The sequence below is a fragment of the Spinacia oleracea genome, chromosome 1, assembly GCF_020520425.1.
Source record: "Spinacia oleracea cultivar Varoflay chromosome 1, BTI_SOV_V1, whole genome shotgun sequence".
Lineage (NCBI taxonomy): Eukaryota > Viridiplantae > Streptophyta > Magnoliopsida > Caryophyllales > Amaranthaceae > Spinacia > Spinacia oleracea.
The window spans coordinates 115,876,273-115,902,358 of record NC_079487.1 but is presented as its reverse complement, the minus strand read 5'-3'; the positions used below and the strand labels follow the sequence as shown (position 1 = coordinate 115,902,358).

The following is a 26,086-nucleotide window of genomic DNA, read 5'->3' as shown; positions in this document are numbered from 1 at the left end:
TCTCCCATATTGGAGAGATTTGGAAGTTAGGCATTGTTTGGATGTAATGCATATTGAGAAAAATGTTTGTGATGCCATTGTTGGGACATTGTTGAATATGCAAGGGAAAACGAAGGATGGGCCTAAAGTTAGACAAGATATGGCTGCTATGGGTCGCTCCGAGTTGGCACCTCAAGAAAGGGGAAAACGCTGGTACCTTCCCCCAGCTTGTTTCACCTTGTCTAAAAAGGAGAAAGTTAGCTTTTGTGAGTCTTTGCATGGCTTAAAGGTCCCTGCCGGTTACTCTTCAAATTTTCGTAGACTTGTGTCCATGTCTGACTTGAAATTAGTTGGAATGAAATCTCATGATTGTCACGTGTTGATGCAACAATTGCTGCCGGTTGCAATTCGAGGGATATTGCCGCCACAAGTGAGGTATACCATTACAAGATTGTGTTTCTTTTTCAACACAATTTGTAGCAAGGTGATCAATCCAACAATACTGGATGATTTGCAGGCTGATGTACTTGAGACCATGTGTCGGTTTGAAAAGTATTTTCCGCCATCATTCTTTGACATGATGCCTCATTTGATTATTCATCTTGTTCGTGAAATTAAGCTTTGTGGGCCAGTTTGTATGAGGTACATGTATCCCTTTGAACGGGAAATGGGTACCTTGAAAAATAGAGTGATGAATCCGGCCAAACCTGAAGCTAGTATTGTCCAACGAACCGTCGCGGAGGAAGTTGCTGCATGGGTTTCTCAATATATGGCACGTTTGAAAGAAGTCGGAGTACCAAAGTCTAGACATGATGGGAGACTTGGGGGTCAAGGTACAATTGGCAAGAAAAGGATATCAATCAGTTCTGAAATGATGTGTAAGGTTGAGCTGTTTGTGGTGCAAAGTCTTAGTGAAGTCCATCCATACGTGGCTGAGCACATGAACTTTCTTAGAGAGCAATATCCTTCAAAAAATGGTCCTCAACTGATAAAAGAGCATAATCGTTCATTCCTCACATGGTTCAAGCGTCGAGTGATGGATCAATTTTCCGACACGCCTAATGAGGTATCTGACATGGTGAGATGGTTGGCATATGGTCCTAAATGTCAAGTCATATCTTATGAGGGGTACGACATCAATGGCTATTCTTTTTACACGAAGCGACAAGATGACAAAACGACGATGCAAAATAGTGGTGTTACGGCAATATGTTTGTCTTCAGAGTATGCTAGTGTAAAAGATAGAACACTTGTAGATAAGACGAACTCTTACTATGGAGTCATTGAAGAAATATTAGAGTTGGAATATAAGTATTTTAAGATTCCTCTATTCCGGTGCAAGTGGGTTGATATTAGTCGCGGTGTCAAAAAGGATGAACATGGGTACCTGACACTTGTAAACTTTAGTCGAGTTGGGCATCTTGCAGATCCTTTCATATTAGCATCACAGGCAAAACAAATCTTTTACATGGTTGACCCTGCCGATCGTAGTTGGTCAGTTGTTCTGGAAGGCAAAAGAAGAATACTTGGCGTTGAGGATGTAGATGATGAAGAAGAGTATGATGAGCAGTTTAATGAGATTCCACCTTCCTCCTGGCATATCCCTCAAATGATTGACGATGTTGACATGAGTTATACACGCCGAGATCATGATGAAGGATTTTATGTTGAAAAAGAGAAATAGTGAGATAGGTACTATTTTGGCAACTATTTTTTCACCAAGTTAATTTGTAGATTAGTTAAAAGTTGGGTTCGAAAATGTCATTTTTGCCTAAATATGTACTATAACGACCCAATTACCCTTAAATGTGGAATAATAGATTATTACGAGGCTTAGAAAGTTATAACTATGCATATGAGACATGTAATAAGTTTGAAAACATTCCTTAGGTTCTTTGGTTCAAAGTTGGGTTCGAAAATGTCATTTTTGCCTAAATATGTACTATAACGACCCAATTACCCTTAAATGTGGAATAATAGATTATTACGAGGCTTAGAAAGTTATAACTATGCATATGAGACATGTAATAAGTTTGAAAACATTCCTTAGGTTCTTTGGTTCAAAGTTGGGTTCGAAAATGTCATTTTTGCCTAAATATGTACTATAACGACCCAATTACCCTTAAATGTGGAATAATAGATTAGTACGAGGCTTAGAAAGTTATAACTATGCATATGAGACATGTAATAAGTTTGAAAACATTCCTTAGGTTCTTTGGTTCAAAGTTGGGTTCGAAAATGTCATTTTTGCCTAAATATGTACTATAACGACCCAATTACCCTTAAATGTGGAATAATAGATTATTACGAGGCTTAGAAAGTTATAACTATGCATATGAGACATGTAATAAGTTTGAAAACATTCCTTAGGTTCTTTGGTTCAAAGTTGGGTTCGAAAACGTCATTTTTGCCTAAATATGTACTATAACGACCCAATTACCCTTAAATGTGGAATAATAGATTATTACGAGGCTTAGAAAGTTATAACTATGCATATGAGACATGTAATAAGTTTGAAAACATTCCTTAGGTTCTTTGGTTAAAAGTTGGGTTCGAAAATGTCATTTTTGCCTAAATATGTACTATAACGACCCAATTACCCTTAAATGTGGAATAATAGATTAGTACGAGGCTTAGAAAGTTATAACTATGCATATGAGACATGTAATAAGTTTGAAAACATTCCTTAGGTTCTTTGGTTCAAAGTTGGGTTCGAAAATGTCATTTTTGCCTAAATTCATTCCCCAGCATTTGTACAGAACTGATCAGAACTGACCAGTTCTATGCACTGATCTGCACAGCTCAGATCAGAACTGTGCAGATCAGTGCACAGAACTGGTCAGAACTGATCAGTTCTGTGCACTGATCTGCATAGTTCTGATCTGAGCTGTGCAGATCAGTGCACAGAACTGGTCAGCTCTGATCAGTTCTGTGCACTGATCTGCACAGCTCAGATCAGAACTGTGCAGATCAGTGCACAGAACTGATCAGAACTGACCAGTTCTGTGCACTGATCTGCACAGTTCTGATCTGAGCTGTGCAGATCAGTGCACAGAACTGATCAGCTCTGATCAGTTCTGTGCACTGATCTGCACAGTTCTGATCTGAGCTGTGCAGATCAGTGCACAGAACTGGTCAGCTCTGATCAGTTCTGTGCACTGATCTGCACAGTTCTGATCTGAGCTGTGCAGATCAGTGCACAGAACTGGTCAGCTCTGATCAGTTCTGTGCACTGATCTGCACAGTTCTGATCTGAGCTGTGCAGATCAGTGCACAGAACTGATCAGTTCTGACCAGTTCTGTGCACTGATCTGCACAGTTCTGATCTGAGCTGTGCAGATCAGTGCACAGAACTGATCAGAACTTTATTTTTATTTTAAAATCCTGCTTTTGAAGGTATGTAATTTTAATGATTTTCCAATGCAGTAGCGTCAGGCATGGATGAAGATCAACACGCAAATTCAGGTCCTTCTAACAAATCACCAAATCAAGTGCCCCAAAAGCAAAAAAAGAAGCCAAGAGGCCCTACAAAAGGAATAAAATCCATGCCCGGGGTTCCAAGAAAAATTGAATGGGATCACTTGGACCGACCCACAGGGAAATGGGCAACGGATTACAAGAATCACATTGGCGAGATAAGTCGCGCAAAGGTTTCAATATTGATCAGAACCTGGGAAGATGTTTCACAAGGAATAAAAGACACTTTGTGGGAAGACGTCAAGGTAACCGGTTTTATTTTGGAAATTCAGTTGTACATATCTACGTGTCTTTTTCATGTGCTAAAAGACTTTCTTGTTCCTTTTCTTTTTCTTTCATTTAGAGAGAATTTCATATCACAGATGAAACTAAGAAAGAAGTTGTCTTAAAGAGTTGTGATAAGCGTTGGAGGGAATTCAAATCAAGATTGGCGACTGGTTGGATTCGGGGTACAAGGAAAAGGCCAAAAGATGAAAAGATGCCATATGATTTGTATAGTTATATAACTAAGGATATATGGAAGGAATTTGTGAAGATACGTACCTCCGAAGAAGCTGAGGTATAAAAATTATTCTTATTTAAAGTCTTGTTATAATCTAAGTTTTATTTTGTTGTAATAATTTCTTTTACCCCCCTAAAATTAGGAAATAAGTGAGAAAGCAAGACAAAGTCAATCTTTCAACATATATCCTCATCATATGGGACAGAAATCATATGCTGAAATGACAAGTGAATGGCAGAGAAAAGGGTACATTCCCTCAGTTTCTTCGTCATCTGAAGGTTCCTCTGCGTCTACAATTTCTTCAAGTTTGCCGAGTAGGACATGTTTATGGCTTCTTGCAAGATCGAAACCAGATGAGAAAGGAAATCCTTACTTGCCGGATGAGGGCACACAAAAGGTCAAAGAAAATATTGTAAGTTCATTTAACAATTTTGCGTAATGTTGTGATTCCTCTAATTTCATATATGTTCTTAAATATGAAACCAAGTGTTGAACTTTTCTCAAAACCATTTGATTTCATGTAGGATGAATGGAAAAGGAAACAAGATGAAGGGGAATTTGTTCCCAAAAGTGCACGAGATGATGTCTTATCTCGTGCACTTGGTAAGACTAAAGAAGGGAGACCACTAACATTTGGTGGTGGAGTAGGCATCAAAGCTGTGTGGGGGACCGGAGAGCGGCGTAGCTTTCGACGGTATGGAGATGCGGAGATGGAGGAAATGGAAGCAAGAGTGACCAAAAGGGTCAAAGATGAGACAATACAAGAGATGAACTCCAAGATGGATGCCATGGTCATGGAGAAATTTATCACATTTGCTAAAGAACTTGGTGTCCAAATACCAAGCCATATGAGGATAGACGCAAATGTTCATAGTAGTTGTCGTTCCGGGGGTTTAGATCCATTTGCCGACATTACGGTATGATAATTTGTGTTTTTCAAGTACTTTGTTTCTAGTTAATTCTATTGAACTTTTCTAACATGTTACATTGTATTTGCGTTATTGTTCAAAATAAATAATAAGGAACCTGTCCCGTGCCATCTATACCTGAACATAGGCTCGGAGAAAGTCTTTGTTGCCTATGGTACCATATGTCCAGAGTTGCTCCTTGATCACCACAACGACGTCACGTCCGATAACGTGAAAGTGAGCGTTGATGATTTTGAGCCCGCGTACAAAGAAGCTCCCGTCCCCGTGCCTTCTCAATATATTAAGAAACTTGCTCAAGCTCATGGTACCTTCACTCAGTGGCCAAAACATTTGGTGTCGCTTACGAATGAGGAGGTAACTAACATATGCATGATAATTTGAAGTAGAACTATTATACCATGTATGCTCACTAATATGTATATCGTTATTTGAAAATCATACCTCAGGTAAACAAGCCTACAAGTAAAGAGCCTAAAGGGAAAGGGAACAAAGGGAAAGAGATAGTGGTTGGGGGAAGTGGAACAAAAGCGTCCAACACTAAATCAAAAACCTATTTCCTTGAAAATTATAAAGTGCAAAATTTGAGTGGTAAGTGCAATGTGATGAAAACTATGATGTTGGGATTAAAAGAAGGGGAGCACGTTAAGGTACATTGCACTAAAAGGACATTCAATATGGAAAAGGACTTTGAAATTAGTGTCACCGTTGAAGACACCGATCAACTTCTCTCGGGAGCATGGCTCAATATATCAATAATACAAGTTTTTGCTACGTGAGTTACCTAAATTCATATTTTGCCCCTAAATTTGATTTTTATGATTGTCTTAACGTTCTTACACTCTATATTATAGGGCTTTGAGTGAGTTGTGTTTTCACGATGATTGTCACCCCAATAGTATTGGATTCATGTGCCCGGAGATGATCTCGGCCACCATGTTAAAGTCCGATGCAGATCGAATTCTATTGTACATCACGAGGTCCATGAGTGCACTTAGTTCTAAGACATTCATCTTATGTCCATACTACGAAAAGTATGAAAATTACTTTGAACTTCGTTTTTAATTGATTGTTATAAATTTAACTTTTTTTTTTCTAACTACATACGTTTATTGTTTGTATGTAGGAGTCACTGGATGCTTTTAGTTCTTTGCTTGTCTAAACGTGAGGTCTACATATTTGATTCTCAACAGAAGAAGAGAAATTTGATGATTAAGGAGCCACTAAACAAGTAAGTAAAGTATGCATATGAAAATGCCATTTTTGCCAAAATTTTTGCCTTAGGTTCTTTAGTTCAAAGTTGGGTTCGAAAACATCATTTTTGCCTAAAAATGACCTAGGACGACCCAAATAGCCTTAAATGTGAAATAATAGATTGTAAAGGGACTTAGAAAGTTATAACTATGCATATGAGACGTGTAATAAGTTTGAAAACATTCCTTAGGTTCTTTGGTTCAAAGTTGGGTTCGAAAACATCATTTTTGCCTAAAAATGACCTAGGACGACCCAAATAGCCTTAAATGTGAAATAATAGATTGTAAAGGGACTTAGAAAGTTATAACTATGCATATGAGACGTGTAATAAGTTTGAAAACATTCCTTAGGTTCTTTGGTTCAAAGTTGGGTTCGAAAACATCATTTTTGCCTAAAAATGACCTAGGACGACCCAAATAGCCTTAAATGTGAAATAATAGATTGTAAAGGGCCTTAGAAAGTTATAACTATGCATATGAGACGTGTAATAAGTTTGAAAACATTCCTTAGGTTCTTTGGTTCAAAGTTGGGTTCGAAAACATCATTTTTGCCTAAAAATGACCTAGGACGACCCAATTAGCCTTAAATGTGAAATAATAGATTGTAAAGGGACTTAGAAAGTTATAACTATGCATATGAGACGTGTAATAAGTTTGAAAACATTCCTTAGGTTCTTTGGTTCAAAGTTGGGTTCGAAAACATCATTTTTGCCTAAAAATGACCTAGGACGACCCAAATAGCCTTAAATGTGAAATAATAGATTGTAAAGGGCCTTAGAAAGTTATAACTATGCATATGAGACGTGTAATAAGTTTGAAAACATTCCTTAGGTTCTTTGGTTCAAAGTTGGGTTCGAAAACATCATTTTTGCCTAAAAATGACCTAGGACGACCCAATTAGCCTTAAATGTGAAATAATAGATTGTAAAGGGACTTAGAAAGTTATAACTATGCATATGAGACGTGTAATAAGTTTGAAAACATTCCTTAGGTTCTTTGGTTCAAAGTTGGGTTCGAAAACATCATTTTTGCCTAAAAATGACCTAGGACGACCCAAATAGCCTTAAATGTGAAATAATAGATTGTAAAGGGCCTTAGAAAGTTATAACTATGCATATGAGACGTGTAATAAGTTTGAAAACATTCCTTAGGTTCTTTGGTTCAAAGTTGGGTTCGAAAACATCATTTTTGCCTAAAAATGACCTAGAACGACCCAATTAGCCTTAAATGTGACTACTACGTATATAATTGTATTTACATGTGTAAATAAAGTATATAATTGCACTTACATGTAAAATATTCTTTGCATTTACATGTGTAAACAAAGTATATATAATTGCATATTTTATCGAATGTGTAGTGCTTTTCGGAGTTACAAGAGACTAGGTGGACAATCTAAGGGAACTAAATTAACATGGATTCCAGCACAGGTATATATATATATAATTAGTTTATTATTTACCTAAGAAATAAGTTTTTCAAAATTATAACATACAATGTGATAGAAATTTTACTTGTGTTATTTATTTTAATGCATTTAGTGTGCTCAACAACCGGGATCACTAGATTGTGGCTACTACGTCATGCGTTTTATGTACGACATAATAATGAATCATGGTAATAGTCAAGATCTTACTAAGGTATGTTCTCATAAACTACGTACTTTATATAATAAATTGAAGTACACAAAACTATTATATTGATCAATCGTTGATAAATTGAATTATTTACACTTTTTTAGGATTTTTCAAGAACATTGCCCTATTCACCGGAGGAGATTAATGAGGTGAAAGATTTTTGGGCAGATTACTTCATGAACAATGTCGAATTTTTAGCTTAATTTGTAATATGAACTTGATCTCTAGCTAGCTACGTACCTTTGTTGTAATAATTTTATGTTTGTTGTAACATGTTGGTTGATCGATCTATGACGAATTTAATTGCCTTTTATTGGGAACGTTAATTACGTTGTAAACTTTAGTGACAGGTATTAATTATAAATGTATTCCCGGTATTGGGAATGAAGCGTCTAATTTCAAAGACGATCATGTCGGAATTTCCAACTAAAATATTAAAAAACGAATATTTTTTTAAAAAAAATAAGTCATTTGCAACGCACGTTAGCTCAATGTGCGAGGCAAATGACTTAATTTTTTGGCGCTAAAATTGTCATTTGCAACGCACATTTAGCTAATGTGCGTTGCAAATGACTTTTCAGCACCATGCCTAAAAAGCTATTTGCGTCGCACATTTAGCTAATGTGCGACGCAAATAACTTTTCAGGCATGGTGCTGAAAAGTCATTTGCAACGCACATTAGCTAAATGTGCGTTGCAAATGAACCTTATTTGCGTCGCACATTTAGCTAATGTGCGTTGCAAATGACTTTTCAGCACCATGCCTGAAAAGTTATTTGCGTCGCACATTAGCTAAATGTGCGACGCAAATAAGGTTCATTTGCGTCGCACAAATGTGCGACGCAAATGACTTTTAGTCATTTGCGTCGAGAGCTTTTGCCACGCACGATGTGCGACGCAAATGTGCTTAAAAGTGCGATGCAAATGACCCTTTTTCCACTAGTGAGTAGAATTGTTATAAATAAGGCACAGTATGTTATGGGAGGGATATTGAGAATTTGTTAAAGCTTAGGCTTTGGAGAGTGGTGACCTCAAGTCACTAAACTTGGAGATTGGTGGCCTCAAGTCACTACTTTTGTATCCCATTTTGTGTCCATTCATCTATCAACCAGATTAGTGCATATTGTGCCATTAATTTTCTGCACCAAAATCTCAGTTCTTTACATGGTGTTACATTGGGTGAAGTCTAGCTCAATTTTGGGGTCTACTACTCTTTGGTTTGCTCCAACTTCATACTTGATTCATGAACCATTCAAAAATATAAAGAAAGTACTAGTTTCCTTCTTAGAGGATGTATATTGGTGAAGACTCTCCAACTAGCTCTCTCACTCTCTCTCTCTCTCTACCACTATCTCTCTACAAGAACCCCCTCCAAAATATACCCAATTTTGATGGCTTTTGAAAAGACCTTTCCTATCTCTTTTTCACATTTTGTTCAACCTCATTTTATGTCTATCAAATAATGGTAATATTTATTGACGATAATTAAAAAGTTGATTAATTCTACGTCACAAAGTACTGCTAATTGTGTTTCCCAAACAAAAATATTAATTATGATAATTAAATTTTAAGTTATATCCAAACAGTGTATGTAGTACGAATTATTAGCTAAAACTAGGTGGAAATTTATGGGTTAAAAAGAGGAAGGAAAATATTTTATTGTGAATAAATTAAATTATTAGGCTTGTTAAATAGGGAGGAAAAAAAGTACTCGTTATTTATATTAAAAAAACGAAAATGATAAAGGTCGTAACATGCGACCTTTAAGCCGTGTCACAATCTCAGTTCTTTACATGGCATGTTTACGTGTCATGATTTAAACTGGAAACTAAAATATTTAATTTATATATTCTATTTTAAATGTTTCAAAAAAAGCTAGGAAAATCTTAATATTCTAATTTGTTTCCTTATTTATACCGACTACCTTATTTACATATTTTCATAGTAAAAATATTGCATTAATAGTAAAAATATTATGATGACTCTTAGCCTACGTGTCGCCTATATGTACCAATTAAACTGCGACACGTAAGATTGCGACAACTAAATGTTGTCGCAACTTGCGACCTTTATCATCATCCAAAAAAAAAAGCCTCACTTAGTCACTTATAATTGATTGGCCTTCAAACAAAGTGGCTCTCCATTTGTCAACGTGATAGATGCTCAATTAATTTTGGGTGTCTTGGCCAAGAGCTATCTTGACGTAGCTCTCTCCATTAAGAGTTACTCAAGAGCCCAAATATTGATCAAGAGCTAGTTCTTATTAAAGAGCTATGTACATTCTACACAATCAGTTTATTATAACAAGACTGTGACAAAAAGGAAAGGACACAAATGTCTTTACTTAAGGTACAAAGTTTCCAGTAGTATATTTAGGAAGCGGGGAGGTCATTTGACTAAGATAAGCAACTAGCTGACTTTACCTTGGTTGAATTAATATATAGGTCCTTTTACAACTTCTGATTTCACCATCTCTTCAACAGCTCATAAACAACTCAAAAAAGCAATGCAAGGCAAACCAACAATTCTAAGCAGATTTGCACAAAACTACTGCTAAGTTCTATCACTTCAAGTAATCAGGTCAAGACACTACATCCATCCGTGTATTGAACAAAACTAAAAGCAGTAAATCATCACATTGAACAGACCCCAACATAAACCAAGCCTCTATACAGCTGAAATCAACATAGATTTTACTTCGATTAAAGGCCTAAAAAGTTATAAAGTTCTTAAGAATTATGCCTTGTACGGAAAAAAAGTCATATAGTTTGCTTGCATTTGTTGTTAAATGACAAAATCATACTTTCCCCAAGAAAATTGAAACTGTTCCGGTGTTGAAAAGATGGAAACAATGGGCTTCGAATGAAGGCTCTTTCGTATGTGTTGAAGGTCTGGCTTGCCTGAATGAGTTGAGTCCGAATTCACCTGCACAAGAGCAAAGTCACTAGCCTAGGGGGTGTTTCCGAGGAAAGCCCCTCCGATGCCTAAGTAAGAACGATGCTCGGATTCTAGAGAGAAGTTCTCTAGAAGAGTAGTCTTAAGGCGATAAATTGGACGTACCTTGAGGTGTGAGCCTTGGCGGCCTATTTATAGTGTTTGCATAATAAATGCCCATAGGTCATTTATTGCTATTGGGCCTTGGGCCTTGATGGATGGCTGACTAGCCATTGGTAAGTTTGATGCTGTTTGTTTAGAGCCATTGGGCTTTGGACTTAGTGGCCCAATTGAGAATCAATTGGGAGCCCAAACAGAAACCATAACCCAAAATTAACCACATCATAAATCCATAATCATGAAGAATGTTAAACAATAATTTTTTTTGTAAAGATTGAACTACTATACAAAATTAGAAATTAGAAAATTCAACAGATCCATAATTCCCATATCCTAAATTAAATTGAAATTTGACTAAAGGTTACAAAAATTACAAAATCAAAGGTTATTAAAAAGTAAGTATGTAGTCCTTGCCATGTACATAAGCAAAACATATTAATTTTCAATTTCTTTGTTTTATTTTAAATGAGATGAATGATAATAGGTCTCACATGTAAAGCTTTGTATAAATTTATCTATTGTTGATAAAAGGTTCATACAATCAAGGTAAGAAAAAAATTACATTAGGAGCCTAGGAGGCCCTTCTCTCAAAGGTTACACCTATCTAGTCACTATGAAGAATCGAGAATAGGACCTCCTAATGTATTTTTTCTTATCAATTTTATATGGGTTTATCTATTACGAAAATGATAAAGGTCGCAACATGCGACCTTTAAGCCGTGTCACAATGATGACATGGCATGTTTATGTGTCATGATTTAAACTGGAAACTAAAATATTTAATTTATATATTCTATTTTAAATATTTCAAAAAGCTAGAAAAATCTTAATATTCTAATTAATTTCCTTATTTATACCGACTACCTTATTTACATATTTTCATAGTAAAAATATTACATTGATAGTAAAAATATTATGATGACTCTTAGCCTACGTGTCGCCTATATGTACCAATTAAACTGCGACACGTAAGATTGCGATAACAAAATGTTGTCGCAACTTGCGACCTTTATCATCATCCTATCTATTAATTGTTGGTAACATGCCAAACAAGAGAAAAGAAAATAGTGAATTCCCATTCCCCACAACAATCCAAGCTACATTAACATACTACGTACTAATTTAAATAATCTACACATTAAACTCAGTATTCGCTAATTAGTTCATAGTCGATCAATTACATAGCGTACCTCAAATTAAGGACACAACGATAAATTAAAGTTCTTTTGCTCGATCTCATTCTCCTAACAATTACTTACGATTATACTCCGTAAGATATAATTTTTTATTGTCAATTATCAATTTGTCACGTACTCACAAGTTACGGAGTATATTTTTTCTCTTTGGTATTGAAGTTAATTAAACTCTAACTTGTTGATATCTTTGACATCATAGAGCAGTAAATGAGGCATGCAATTAGGAGTGCAATGAGGTCGACATTTCTGATTGTGACCAACATAAGAACTAACGTAAGACCAATGATAACTAACTTAACAAGCTACTAGTTTGGTTGAAAGTTGAAACTAGACTTTGTCAACAATTTACGTACTCCATATATTAAGCCTAATCAATTAAAAATTTCAGTTGGATTCATTACCATATCCATGAATTAAGAAAAGGGAAAATAACTTTAACTAATTCAACATTTCGACGATTTTTCATTAATAATCTAATCTTTCGATTATTTTCTAATAATCTAATTTTTACACCACATTAACTTTTATTACACCTAAATGACCGTTTACCTGCTAATAAGGTCACCCTTTTATTTTTATTAAAAAAAAACTAAAAAACGTTTAGAAATACAGTGTAATTATTTTTTACTTTAAAACAAAAAATAAACTCTTTCCCTCTCTTTTCCCGATCTCTTTCCTTTGTCTTCCCCACATGAATTTTCACCACCTTCATTAATGATCCATGCCATTCACCACCTTCGGGTTTTCAAATTGTCGTCGTCGCTTCAAATACTAGAAGCCCATATTCGCACGAGCCAACAAATACCAGATGTCCAGATTCACATAAACCCCAAGAAAATCAAATTGGGGAAAAAAATTAAGGTTATTGTTTAAATAATTTTGGGTAAATTTCAAACAATTATGTTCGCAATAGGCATGAATTTGAGTATTTGTTGTTTAATTTAGATCAAATTATTTTAACAATTTGAGTATTTAGTGCGTTAGAGACTATGGTATTGCTGTTGCTTTTGTAGTTAGCTTTCTTCTGTTGTCAACAACATTTGTTCACGTGATGTGCGTGAGAAAAGAAGGGAGAGAAAATATATGGAGTAATAGTAATCAACTTATTGTGATTTATTTGATTATAAGATGACGATGACGACAACAGTGGTGGGAGTGAGTAAGGCTGGTGAGGGCATGTGGGGCGGTGGAGGAAGAGGAGCTAGAAAAGATGAAAATGGTGGTGGGATTAGAGTAAGGACAAAGAAGGGGAAGGAGGAAAGAAGAAAGAAAATTAAATAAGGAAAATTAAAATTAAAATAAATTATTATGTTTGAAAAATAAAGTAAATGAATGGTTGCATGACACGTGTATAGGTTACCTATTGTATTGAGTTGGTAATCGATTGGGTGCAATAAAAGTTAATGGAGTGCAAAGGTTGAATTATTAAATAATAATACAAAGGTTGAATTATTAATGAAAAATTGTCAAAAAATTGAATTATTTAAAGTAATTTTTCCATAAAATGAAAAATACTTAAACTATCTCAAATATATGAACATAATATTTTCTTCTATAAAATGAGTATTACGTATAGGAAAATCCAGCAAATAGGGATAAGAATTGTGAAACAAGTTAGGCTATGATATTGCAAGAGGAGCAATGATTGAATGACGGATGTCTAACCGTTTAATTAGGGGCTAGAAAAAATATTAGGCAATATAATATGGAATGTACTCCGTTAGATCATGTGCATCCTTGACCTTCGGTCAAGTGGAAAATAATTTATCTCTCATCCTTCTACTTCTTCCACCTCATATTCCACTAACTTGACATACCACTTACTTAAATATCTCATTTTGCTTCTACAATCTTGACTCAAGGTCATTAATTTCTCTTACCTATTTTTTACTTTTACATATACTCCACTTTAAATTCACCTTCAAACACAATTATTAATTTTAACAAACGAATAAATATGAAATTAAATTAACATTACATATAAATAAAAAATGTAACGTATAATCTTAAACATACATATATAACACAATGAAGTAAAATTTATACATAACTGACTATTAATTTTTTTATTAAGTTCCACTTGGTTATCATGCAAAAAGAAAACAAAAAAAAAATTTTAAAAAAAAATTAATTGCTGCCAGGTTCACATGACCCCAACATTGTTGCATGCATACAAATGAAGGTACAATTGCATTTCATATTTCCATACAAACAACCAAAAAATACTGCAAGTGGAGCAATGCGGTATACTGCAAGTGGAGCAATGCGGTATTGCGGTCCCACGCCAATTTTTTTGCATTTGACATTGGGTCACATATGTGACCCGGGTCAAGAAAATTATTTTTTGACCCTTGTACACTGTCAACATTGTGATCATTGTGTACTGTCAATTATCACTTAATCCAATCTACATGTCAAGGTGTGCTCCTAGGGCCGTTAGGCGGCTATGACATTTGAATGCAAACGTTAGCCACGGTCCACAAGGCCACAACAATGAACCTTTTGCCATGCGGGCATACCATATGCATGATGTGATGCACATGTCTCGCTGTGTTCCATGTGGATATATAATTAGCTCACCCTTCTAAAGCGGATTTTTGCCCATCTTCCAAATCTCCAGACCCACTCTTTTCAAATTTTCATATCACATTTCTCAACATTTTCTCTCGTCCGTTGTCACCCAAAAGACACACATGCATGGGGGATAAAATAAGTACTTGTGTGACTGTGTCACTCTCTTACTCCGTATTTGCTACGGGGTATTTAGAAATGGACTAAATGACGGAAATAGATACTCCCTCCGTCCCGGAATACTTGACCTGTTTTCCTTATCGGGCCGTCTCTTAATACTTGACCTGTTTCTAAAAATGGAAATATTCTAACAATATTATATTATTTCTCACTCCACCCCTATTAACCCACTTACCCCCTACTCCATACAAAAATAATTAAAAATTCAACCCCTACTCTCCCCCAACCCCACCTCTTTACACATTTCCCACTAACTACATTAAAATAATACCCCACTATCAACTACTACCTATTAAACTAAATAAGTCAATTCAAGTCCCTTAAACTCTGTGCCGGTCAAACCGGGTCGAGTATTCCGGGACGGAGGGAGTATACAAGTCAAAGCTACATTTTCAAATTATTGAGCCGTATTTAGTTCGGCTTACTTTCCACGCTCAAACCCTTATCATAATGTTATCCAATTCGTCTTTGCTTACTACCTTACTCCATAAGGGAGAATAATTCTTTTACTACTACCGCGCGTAAAGGAAATCAGATTCGTCTCTCCATATAGGCATCTTCCAGACCTCAACATGAGCCTCAGACGTTAAATGAGCCTTTTATATCATATCCCTCAAAGCAACGCTGCTATGTATAAAATACTTTTTAAATGAGTATTACATTTCTAATTCTAATTCGTGAATTTGATTGATTATTGGTTACCGGCCAACTTCACCACATAAATGGTCCTAAGAAGAAAAAAATCACTATACAAAATCCATTGATGACCTTATTGAATTGTTGTCAACAATATTTTATTTCACAAGTACGTGTTCTTTACTTCGTATTAACATAGATTTAGCTAGGAGCATGTTTCTATCATATTATAATTGTAGTGATATTAGAATTGGGGAGTACATGAGATCAATGGTTATAATCCTACTCGAAATAATAACCAATTCTATGCAGTGGCGTAGCCAGAATTTTGGGAGTTGGCAGTTGCGTTCCCAGGATTATTAATGTGTTGTGTCTGGTGATTTTCCACAACACACAATATATTACTAAAAAAATGTATCATCCTAAAATGAATAAATATTCATATTACAATCAAATACGTACAAAATTATTAGAATATTCTCTACGGGTTTCATATGCGTGGTGAAAAGACTAACTTAATTTAAGAGGAAGGGTATTTAAATTCAAAACTCTAAAAGACCAATTATTTCTAAAGACTGGTCTCTTAGGATTATCCCTCATAGTTATTCAAACTCTAAGAGACCGGTTATTTAAAGGATGGTCTCATAAAATTATCCCTTTAGTACACGCGCTGCTTTATGTGCGGAGCTGTTATTTTTTGTAAAACCTAAGAGATCCGGTTTCCTTAACGTAACAGGTCTCTTAGCTATTAGCTATAAGTTATTTTTTTCCAATTTTTCTTTGGGAGGCCGGTGGACCCCCTTGCACCTACTTGGTTCCGCCACTGATTCTATGTAGTCTCTACTTCTAAAATAACTAGAATTATTAGAGTACTAATTGTTCCGTATATCTTAAATTTTAAGATAAAATTTCATCAAATTAACCACTCACAAATCACAATATATTTTGCTAAGTTTTAATCAATAGTTTGACCAAAATAATACAACAAAAAGTCTTGCACGTACAATGTGCACAATAAATGTATTGTACACTAAGATAACTTTTAATTACTCCTAGTTTTTCTTTTTTAAAAAAAAATCATATATTTTGATTATCTTTTATATTATAAGAAAAAGTTAACAGATATATAAATATATGTTCAATGATTATTTTATACGATATCAGTGATTTTGAAAGAAACAATTTTTATTATTAAAAATTCATCAAAATCAGTATCGATTGTACTCTATATGTACTAATATATTTATACTCCGTATTTTATTTTGAGAGGATAATTCAGATAATCCGCCCTAACATATTTATCAATTCCGCTTGCATGGACCCGGTCCACCATTAAGGTTACCATGGACCAGGGTAATTAGGTAATTTGCAGCGCTGAACCGTTTGAAATCACGTGTTCCAAAATAACAGAATGCGCGAAACCCTAAAATTGAAATCTCTCTCCTCCAGCAGCAGCTTCTCTCTCTTACAGCAGCTTCTCTCTCCTCCAACAGCTTCTCTCTCTTCGAGCTTCAACAATGGAGGACGATTTAATCGATTTGAATATCGATTTAAATCGCGCAATAGAAGAAAAATTGTATAATTATGACGGTAATATTCGAATCCTAATAACTAACTACGAAGAAAATTATAGTAACTTTCATACTCATTGAGTAATTATTATTATTTTAGAAAACTTAGAGAATCATAGAGAAGTATATGATGTTGAAGATGAAGATGAAGGCACATCTCAGCAAGTTATGGTTGCAAATCAATGTATTGAAGAAGGTATGATATAGTATCTTTTAATATATATATAGTAACTGTTATATTGATATAGTTAACATATTATAATTGCAGTAGTGTAACTAACATAGAAAGAGGAATTATATTTAACGCAGAGTAACTATAACATACAAAGAGAAACTATGTTTAATGTAGAGTAACTATCTCATATAGACAGGACTTATAGTAACTGTAGAGTAACTATAAACTATGGAGACTAACTATATAAAATGAAGAGTAACTATCACATATAAAGAAGAACTATATACTGTAGAGTAACTATCACATATAAACAAGAGTTATATTAAGTGTGAGTAACTATAATATATAAACATTAACTATATAAAATAAAGAGTAACCTTTGGAATCATATAGTAACTGTTTACAACATATAGTAACCTTTGGAATCATATAGTAACTGTTTACAACATATAGTAACTATTTTAAAAAATATAGTAACTATTTAGAACATAGTAACTATTTTGAACATATAGTAACTATTTAGAACAATTAACTAAATTAAACTAACACTTACACGATAGGCAGGCCATCAGCGCCAACTTCTTTCAAAACTTGTGAATGAAGTTGATGAGATTCAGGCTGTGGAACGTCAACCAGAGAAGAATTTTGTAAAACTAGTTGATTAGGTTGTTCTTCTTCAATTGGTTCTTTTTCAGATACAAGCGCAATTGCTTTTGATTTCGGACTGCCAGCCTTTTTGTTCTTCTTTATAGACACAGATTCCTTAGCAACTGAAACAAAACAATTATAAAACAAAATATTACTATATAGTAACCATTACAATCACATAGTAACCAATAAAATCATATAGTAACCTTTCAAATAATATAATAAATACATAAACATAGAGTATCCATTTAAATCAGATAGTAACTATTTATTAGACATAGTAACTGTTTAATTTTATAATAACATTTAAGAAAGATAGTAACTATTTATAACACATAGTTACTGTTTTAAAGTTATATTTACTTTCTAAAAACGATAGTAACTATTTATAACACATAGTTCCTATTTTAAAGTTTATTTACTTTCTAAAAACACAGTAACTATTTATAACACATATTTACTGTTTTAAAGTTATATTTACTTTCTAAAAAAGATAGTAACTAATTATAACACATAGTTACTATTTTAAAGTTAATTTACTTTCTAAAAAGACAGTAACTATTTTAAAAACATAGTTACTGTTTTAGAAATATAGTAACCTTTTAAAAATATAATTACTCTAAAAAACTACGAACAAACCAGTCACTAATAAAAACACTTAAAAACTTCGTAACATAAAATAAAAAGTAACTATATCTTTGAAACAGTAACTTCAAACAAAAACCACAAACATTTCAATAATTCAAAATCAAACAAAAAATAAGTTCGAATTACTAGAAATTTCTTCAGAAACAGCAAATAAAAGGTAACTATATCTTTGAAACAGTAACTGCATGAAACACTAAACCTAATTTCAGCAAAAACCACAAACATTTCAATAATTCAAAATCAAACAAAAAATAAGTTCGAATTAACAGGAATTTCTTCAGAAACAGCAAATAAAAGGTAACTATATCTTTGAAACAGTAACTGCATAAAACACTAAACCTAATTTCAGCAAAAACCACAAACATTTCAATAATTCAAAATCAAACAAAAAATAAGTTCGAATTACCAGGAATTTCTTCAGAAACAGCATTTGGCCTTCTTCCTCGCCTTCGAGGAGCTTCAACAGCCATTTCAGCGACGGAATTGTCGAATTCAAGTTTCTTCGCTGCCGGTTTCTTCGCTGCCGGATTCTTCGGTGCCGCTTTCTTCACCATTTTTTAGAAAAAAGAAGATCGGAAGAGTAATTTGATGCAAATGGATGAAAATAATCACTGAAATTAAATTTGAAATGGAGAGAGAAATTCAGAGAGAAGTTGGGAAACAGTTTAGAGAGAGAAGTTGAGTGAGAAGTTCAAAAGCCGGGAAAAAGGAAATTAAAAAAAAAACATATATATAATTAGGAAAGCACGTGACAGTTACAAGCAACTTCTCGCACGCAACAACGCAAAGACTATAATACCCTGGTCCATAGCATGGACCAGGTTTACTATAGTGTAAATACATATTTATACTCCATATTTCATTCTCAAAAGGATAATTCAGATAATCCGCCCATTAACTTTTCTCCATTAAAAACCAAAACCCGAGAAGAGGGGGCAAAGCCGCAAAACGAGAGAAAAAGACATAATTTTGTTTGCTAAACTCACCCGCGCTATAAAAACACAAAATCCATCCTCTAATCCATTCTCTCTCCTCCCTCTCTCTCTCTCTCTCTCCAGATCCACCTCCATGGATCTCTCATCATCAACGCCGCCGGCGACGGCGATACACACCGTCGTCGTCGGCGTAGCTAGAAAAGAATCCAAAATTTCCAGCCAAAAACTCCGGCTAATGGTAAGCTACAACGGCCACATACTCCCACGCCCACACGACAAAGCCCTCTTCTACGCCGGCGGAGAAACCCGCATTATCTCCATTCCTCGAAACACCTCACTTTCTCTCTCCTCTCTCTTCTCCCATATCTCCAAATCCCTCCTCAATGGGTCCCACAACTTCCTCCTCAAATACCAGCTCCCTAACCATGACCTTGACTCCCTCATCTCCGTCTCCTCCGACGAAGATTTTTGCAATATGGTTGACGAATACGACCGTCTTTCGTCTTCGGCTTCTCCTACATCCTCCCGCATCCGGTTCTTTCTCTTCAGGACGGAGGAGCCAGTTCGTGATTTGAAGAGCGATGATGATTGGTTTGTTGATGCGTTGAAGGTCGCTGGTTCGAATCCCGTTGATGATTCGTCCTCTTCGCCTGAATCGATTGTTTTGGAGAGTAGTTCTTCGTTTGGGTCCAATGCATCTTCTTCAAATTCTCCGGGGAAGAATAAATTGAGTGTTGCGGATGATTTTAAGGTTGTTTTGCCCTCTCTCGATTCTTTGGGAAGGTATATTAGCACTTTTTGGATTTTGTTTTTAATAATTATTTAATTGGATTTATTTGGATGGATATTGAAGAGGAAAATTAGGTGTAGTTTTAGAAAATGAAATTCGTGGGAAATATTGGGGAAAGTACTGAAACTTGTTGGTGTATATTTGGTTGGTTTGCTGGTAGAAAATTGATGAATTAGAAATTAAGTTGTAATTATACGTTTAGCTTTAGCTTTAGCTTTGACTCTTTTGAGGCCTCTGATTTGAGAAGGGAATTGTCTGCCTGAAATGATTACATTGTGCTTGTTTTGTGCTGATAGCTTTTGGTAAAGGTTTGGAGGGTGAATTATGCTGTTCAGAGGAAGGACAAAACTATTAGGACATTCAATTTTCTTCATATTATCGCATTCGATTGTAGTGGAATAGCTGCTAAAGAGGGTTTGAATTCCATTCTTAGGTAAACATTGTTCATTTGGGTGGTTGACACTTGGTTTGTGTGTATGGACATCATCTGAGTTAATTGGCAATATTTGGGTATTAAAGTGGGATGTTTTGGGAACCATTTCTGTAAAGGTCGGAGCTAAGATCATTATGGAGTTATGGACCTTTGGAGCCACTGATGTATGACACTGGTAAGGATATGATTTCCACCAAGCTAGGAAAATAAATTGAAAAAAAGGATGGTGGTGGTCAGGTGGTGTGATGGTTGTGTTGTAGAAAAATATGTACAGAATTGGGTGAATGAATATCGTGAAGTTATGTACTCTGTATTCGTACTTTCTATTCAGGTCTTGTAGTAGGGAGTCTTTTATGTTTGCCGTCTATTACGAGCTTTGAAAGGGGCAATTAGTTTAGTAATTGAAAATTCTGTATTGTTCCATGTTTGATGCTATAGGTAAGGAAAGGAAGTGGAGGTGTGATAATTAATACTTGTATCATCTTTATTACTGGGATCTTTTTCCTTCACTTACTATACAAAATTCTCTAGGCTATAGAAACATTAAGATATTCCGAGGTTTTCTCTATGACTATAGTATAGACTGTACATACTTGGTGGTCAGTAATTTCTTACAAGATGGTAGTCCAATTGTCCAAATGAATTTGCATATATTAATAACACATTTCCGTCAGTAATAATGCCATTATTCTCTTTCCATACAATAATCCTCAGATGACCAGATCTCAATTATATGCATCCCGTGTTTTCTCACTTTTCTGTCATTAGTTCTGCTGACCACCAACAATTTGCATTAGGCTAATCGTCTTCCAGTAAAGTATAACTGTATAAGTTAAGCCTGCTGATCATATTAGTGGATCAAATTTTCGCACATACCATTAGTTGCTAGTATCAAAGATAAAAACATTATGAAAGTAGTATTTTGGATCTTGGTACTAGTCTTTAAAAGTAATGACCTTGGTCCTACACTAATGTATCTTCCGCAGCGTTTGTTTCTCCCTTTGAAAGCCTGAATTCTGCATTTATAATATGGAGTATAATTTTCCGAAGCAAAAAGCAATAGCAAAAGATTCATTTGTTCTTTTGGCTGTGGGATGTAATGGACTAAATCAAAATGCCTCTTAAAACCTCTTCGCTTCCTTTCCATGAAGTAGAAGATGGTCTTCCAGTTGTCGTCCCGTTATCTCTTTTGGGTCAATTGGAAACAACCTCTCTGCAATTGCAGGGGTAAGGTTGCGTACTTGCGTAATGATAATGATAATGATGAAAAAGCAATAGCAAATTAGCAACTGTGGGATATTTTTGTTTGCACCTACCATTACTGTGGATGGTTCATGTCTAGGAATGCTGTAAACTGTTGGTTATCCAGTGTAATTAATCTTGGTAATTCCTTGATTTGTTGTATTTTACAGTGACTGCAGCCTTCCCAGCCCAAACTTTAGCCAGCAAGCAATAGTATATCAAGATGCATCGGGTTTTTTTGACTCTAAACCTGTTTCTGTGAACCTCGTCGAGACAGAAAGCAATCCTTCTGACCGTTCTCCTCGAAGTGATATTCTGACACCAGTTCAGGTTTCTGGTTATTTGATATCTAAACCAATGGATCAACAGCAACACCAATCTCCATCTCCACAACCAACACTAGCAACAGCAACACCACATTACATACATTACCCTGCTTCTCAATCCAACTATATTCCCCAATATTACCCAAATCCTATTCCTGTTGCATCTTATGCCCCAATGTATCAGCCTTACGTCCCACCACAACAACCTGTTCAATATCAGCTAAATAAGCCATACCCAGTCTACATGATGCCTATGGGGCAAACACGAAACCTGTACGACGCGTCTATGCCTCATACTCTGACAACTGCACCAAATGTTGCTAGGAGTCAACCCCAAATGCCTTCAAATCCTGTCATGGTTTCATCCCCAATGGTTTATGAAGGGTACAGTAAACCTGAATATGCTGCTGAAGTATACATGCCAACTTCTGTATCAAACCAGTCCATGACTATGCCTCCAGTGCATCAATCAGCTCAACCTGTTACTGTTCCTCCCCTCGAAAACACCAACTACATCAGCGAATATGAAGATCCTATGCATGCTCAGATATACAAAACTCAGCCTTCTGGTCTTACATTACCTTCTCAGCTACAAATGGCAACAAGTGCTGCTACAGATATTCTACCAGAAAGTTTCACTCAGTTACAGGTGGAGAATTCTAAGCATTAAGGACTCTGAGCCACGGAAAGTGTTGCTTTGAGAAAGTTTTGAGTAACATACATAGAGTTCGATACAGTAATTTCTTTTTCTCCGCGATATTTCTTTTCTTGTTGCAGTATATATAGCTGCACACACATTTGTTTAGTATACATTTTTTGATTTTTTATTCTTACTTTAATTTGTTAGCTTATACAAAGAAAAGGTGTTTTTTCTGTAAGCGTTGTGGTTCTGAATTTCTGATGATAATGTAATATTTTGGTAAAGTAATGTGCAAGTGTTTGCTGTTATCTTGGATGTGTTACTGGAGTACCAGAGTTGATTCTTTTGTATCAATCGTCAATTTATATATTATCCAGAAATTTGGCTGTATCCCTGGTCCGTAGTTGAAGACACAGGAAGGAAGCTGCAGAATTAAACTTGTGAGTTTCATGAAGAATCAAAAATTTGGAAGGTACCCTCAACCTCAACGTATATTTACATGAATATTCATAATCCTACTTAACTAAGTTACATTATGTACTCATTACAAAATCTCCAAAAAGAAATACACTCTGAAGAACCAGGTTTGCACTTGAATGTGATTCTATGGAATAAATAAATATCAGAGAAGCTGATTAATTGTCAGAGTCTTCCTTCAAGGGGACTGAGTTTTGATTCTGAGTGTGTTCATTAGCAAAATATTTAGCAACTTTGAGCATTGCATTTTTCCTCCTTTTGACAGATAAAGAAGTTGAAGTGCTCATACGTCTTGTAGCCGGAGAGTTGAAAGATCTCCTGAACTTTGCTTGCCTTACTGGTGTTGAGGTATACTCATGTTCTCTTGTCGATCTCTTCTCCTGAAAGCTCTTGTTCTTTAGTTGTCTCTCTTGCTGCAGCTCCTCTGCCATATTTGTTGATTCTTTTATCCTCTTTACTTCTTCTAGCTTCAGTTCTCCAATTTCCCTCTCTGCTAGACCAGTTTTTATCTTAATCTCTCTCTCACTGGCCTTTAATGCTTCTACCCATGCATGGGCCGCTGATACTTTCTTGTCAGCAATTTCTCGAGCTCTGGCCGCACTTCCAGTTAAATATTCATACTCAAATTTTGATATTGTAATAGTAGATTTTGTCTTGGAAGCCCTTGATGTCACTGTACTTTCCACAAGAGTTTGCAGTTTCTCAAAAGCATTTGCTTCTGAAGTTTTGACTTCTTCAAGTTGTTCAATTACAGATTCTAGTCTCTCTTCATTTGTATTATTTTCAGACTCAATTTTCTGAGTCTCAGCCTTGAAGTTGTCTGTCTCCCTTTTCAATTGCTCCTCCTCTTTCTTCGCCGCCTCCTTTTCTCTTTTCAAGTTCTCTAAAGCAAGGGAGAGAGACGGTATTATTGATTTCGCCTTTTCCTCAGATGCCCTGGCAACTTCTAACTTGTCTTTCGCTCTAAGAAGTTTTGAGTTTAACTTCTTTACAAAATTTTCAGTTTCTGCTTCCATTTTCTCGATTTTGCTCCTTTCCCTTGACATGTTTATGAGCTCAATTCTTATTATATCCATACTACCCATAACTTGAAACCCTTCTGCTTGGATAACCTCCAATTCTTTCCTTGCTGCCTCCACATCTTCCATGACCGACTGCAAAGCAGAGTTCTTCAAGCTTTCACTTCTATGAAAATTACTGTCCATTTCCTTAATCATATTCAGCTCATTTTGCAATACATCAACCTCTGAATTGGTAAGTTGTAATATATTCTCAAGATATTTCATTTTCCCAATCTCATCCTTCAAAACACTAATCTTCTTTCTAGTTTCTTCAATTAAAAGTGAATACCTTTCCTCTTCTTGTTTCTTCTGAGCTTCAATCTCTGCATTTTCTTTCCGTGCCTGAATTTGTGCTAGCTCAACCAGTACCTCTTCTTCATTAGCTTCTTCAATCTCCCTCCTCAATTTTTCAGCAGTTCGAGTGTAAGACTTGAGTCTTGCATCAGCAGTATCTGCTTCTTTCTCTGCTCGGAATTTCTCTTCTACTGCACGTTCAATCTCAAGCTTAATCTTGCTGAGTTCCCGCTTCACTACTTCAACTTCTCTCGCCACGTCTTCGTAGTGATCAGTTTCCTGTTGAGCAGGCTGTTCCTCAACCCCCTCTCCCTTTTGAAACTCTTTAGCCCTTGCCTTTGACGTGTCTATCTGCAACGCGAGCTCCCTTGCTAACTTTTTCGCCTTGAGTAGTTCAAACTCAGCTTGGTATATTTCTGACTCGGCCACTATCCTGTTTTCATTGATTTGGTTGATTCTATTCTTTGCAACATGAAGTTCTTTAGCCTTTGAAGTCCTTTTCTGTAAAGTTCAAACCCACCATTTAGCAACAATATATTTAGTAACAGAAAATCAATGAAAGTGGTAATAGAGAGTATTTACCTCAAAGTTGGATGCATCATTCAGAGACTTGTTAGTAGTTGTATAAGTAACTTGATTAATCTTCCCTCCTCCATACTTGTTAATGGCTGCTTTCACTGACCCAATTGTTCTTCCATTATCGACTACGCTCTCATCCATATCGACCAGCAACTCGAAAACCCCCTCTCTTTTCCTGCTTAAATTCGCGCCCGGAATCAGAATTCTTGTATTTTGTACAACATCTCATAGTTTTGGTACATTTTCCTTGTGATTTTGTGTTCTGGAGTAAAGCCACAACCTTAGTTTGAGGACTTAGGATTAGGGAGAAATAATGTTTGGTTGTTATTGTTACAAGTCCTCTACACAGACTGCAGGGTTGCCACTCTTGTCAGCCAACTAATTAGTGGGGACATGCACGTGCTTTCTTTTTCAAAGCTTTTATAGATTTTGGTGTTTTTGGGTGAAAATAGAAAAGCTCTTAATCTGTATTTTCTAGCTGACAAGGATAAGCAACTTTGGGTTCTACTTAAGATCACTTATATTGGGCGCGCTTTTGGAGTGGCTCCTCAAGTAGCTCTTCAATAAGAACTATTTTTTTTCCAACATTAGGGCTTTTGAGTGGTTCTTGAGTGACTCTTAAGTAGCTCTTCATGGAGAGTTACTTTAAGGTAGCTCTTGCCCAAGAGCTCTCTAAGAGTTGATTCTTGTTGAAAAGTGGGAAATAACTTTGAAAAGTTGATAGTAACTTTGGTTAAAAAGACAATTAATTATGGACTACCAAATGGTAAAAAAGAGATTGAAGAACTCACTTGAGAAACCAACCAATGCTGGGGATTTTTAGGAATGAATTCTTGAGTTGTCTTGTAGAGAGAGGG

The 26,086-nt window shown here is 35.5% G+C and overlaps 5 protein-coding genes across 5 annotated transcripts; 3 read left to right on the top strand and 2 right to left on the bottom strand.

Moving 5' to 3' along the window:
• The first annotated feature begins 4,503 nt into the window (after window positions 1–4,503).
• LOC130466150 (uncharacterized) lies at window positions 4,504–5,351 on the top strand. The gene is made up of 2 exons (XM_056834854.1): window positions 4,504–4,875; window positions 4,981–5,351. Exons 1-2 carry the CDS (start codon window positions 4,669–4,671, stop codon window positions 5,266–5,268), a joined length of 495 nt encoding a protein of 164 aa, XP_056690832.1. The 5' UTR covers window positions 4,504–4,668; the 3' UTR covers window positions 5,269–5,351.
• A 1-nt stretch (window position 5,352) lies between these two features.
• On the top strand, window positions 5,353–8,018 carry LOC130466149 (ubiquitin-like-specific protease 1). Its single transcript, XM_056834853.1, has 6 exons — window positions 5,353–5,659; window positions 5,739–5,918; window positions 6,011–6,115; window positions 7,498–7,567; window positions 7,679–7,777; window positions 7,879–8,018. Exons 1-6 carry the CDS (start codon window positions 5,490–5,492, stop codon window positions 7,975–7,977), a joined length of 723 nt encoding a protein of 240 aa, XP_056690831.1. The 5' UTR covers window positions 5,353–5,489; the 3' UTR covers window positions 7,978–8,018.
• A 9,522-nt stretch (window positions 8,019–17,540) lies between these two features.
• Window positions 17,541–19,260, bottom strand: LOC130470586 (uncharacterized). Its single transcript, XM_056840989.1, has 2 exons — window positions 18,859–19,260; window positions 17,541–17,926 (listed from the first exon to the last, which is right to left on the bottom strand). The coding sequence occupies exons 1-2, from the start codon at window positions 19,004–19,006 to the stop codon at window positions 17,706–17,708; spliced, it is 369 nt and encodes a 122-aa protein (XP_056696967.1). The 5' UTR covers window positions 19,007–19,260; the 3' UTR covers window positions 17,541–17,705.
• A 155-nt stretch (window positions 19,261–19,415) lies between these two features.
• Window positions 19,416–23,126, top strand: LOC110801604 (uncharacterized). Its single transcript, XM_022006962.2, has 2 exons — window positions 19,416–20,170; window positions 22,023–23,126. The coding sequence occupies exons 1-2, from the start codon at window positions 19,521–19,523 to the stop codon at window positions 22,846–22,848; spliced, it is 1,476 nt and encodes a 491-aa protein (XP_021862654.2). The 5' UTR covers window positions 19,416–19,520; the 3' UTR covers window positions 22,849–23,126.
• A 137-nt stretch (window positions 23,127–23,263) lies between these two features.
• Window positions 23,264–25,571, bottom strand: LOC110801618 (protein PLASTID MOVEMENT IMPAIRED 2). The gene is made up of 2 exons (XM_022006986.2): window positions 25,233–25,571; window positions 23,264–25,151 (listed from the first exon to the last, which is right to left on the bottom strand). Exons 1-2 carry the CDS (start codon window positions 25,368–25,370, stop codon window positions 23,454–23,456), a joined length of 1,836 nt encoding a protein of 611 aa, XP_021862678.2. The 5' UTR covers window positions 25,371–25,571; the 3' UTR covers window positions 23,264–23,453.
• Between the last annotated feature and the right edge of the window lie 515 nt (window positions 25,572–26,086).

Excerpts from the sequence above, each read along its gene's own strand:
- LOC130466150 (XM_056834854.1), top strand. The coding sequence starts at position 4,669 with ATGGAGGAAATGGAAGCAAGAGTGACCAAAAGGGTCAAAGATGAGACA. Across the intron at positions 4,876-4,980 it reads ATCCATTTGCCGACATTACG|GAACCTGTCCCGTGCCATCT; the intron begins GTATGATAATTT and ends ATAAATAATAAG.
- LOC130466149 (XM_056834853.1), top strand. The coding sequence starts at position 5,490 with ATGAAAACTATGATGTTGGGATTAAAAGAAGGGGAGCACGTTAAGGTA. Across the intron at positions 6,116-7,497 it reads ATTAAGGAGCCACTAAACAA|TGCTTTTCGGAGTTACAAGA; the intron begins GTAAGTAAAGTA and ends TCGAATGTGTAG. Across the intron at positions 7,568-7,678 it reads TAACATGGATTCCAGCACAG|TGTGCTCAACAACCGGGATC; the intron begins GTATATATATAT and ends TAATGCATTTAG.
- LOC130470586 (XM_056840989.1), bottom strand. The coding sequence starts at position 19,006 with ATGGTGAAGAAAGCGGCACCGAAGAATCCGGCAGCGAAGAAACCGGCA. Across the intron at positions 17,927-18,858 it reads TGTTTCTGAAGAAATTCCTG|TTGCTAAGGAATCTGTGTCT; the intron begins GTAATTCGAACT and ends GTTTTGTTTCAG.
- LOC110801604 (XM_022006962.2), top strand. The coding sequence starts at position 19,521 with ATGGATCTCTCATCATCAACGCCGCCGGCGACGGCGATACACACCGTC. Across the intron at positions 20,171-22,022 it reads TCTCTCGATTCTTTGGGAAG|TGACTGCAGCCTTCCCAGCC; the intron begins GTATATTAGCAC and ends TGTATTTTACAG.
- LOC110801618 (XM_022006986.2), bottom strand. The coding sequence starts at position 25,370 with ATGGATGAGAGCGTAGTCGATAATGGAAGAACAATTGGGTCAGTGAAA. Across the intron at positions 25,152-25,232 it reads ATGATGCATCCAACTTTGAG|AAAAGGACTTCAAAGGCTAA; the intron begins GTAAATACTCTC and ends TGAACTTTACAG.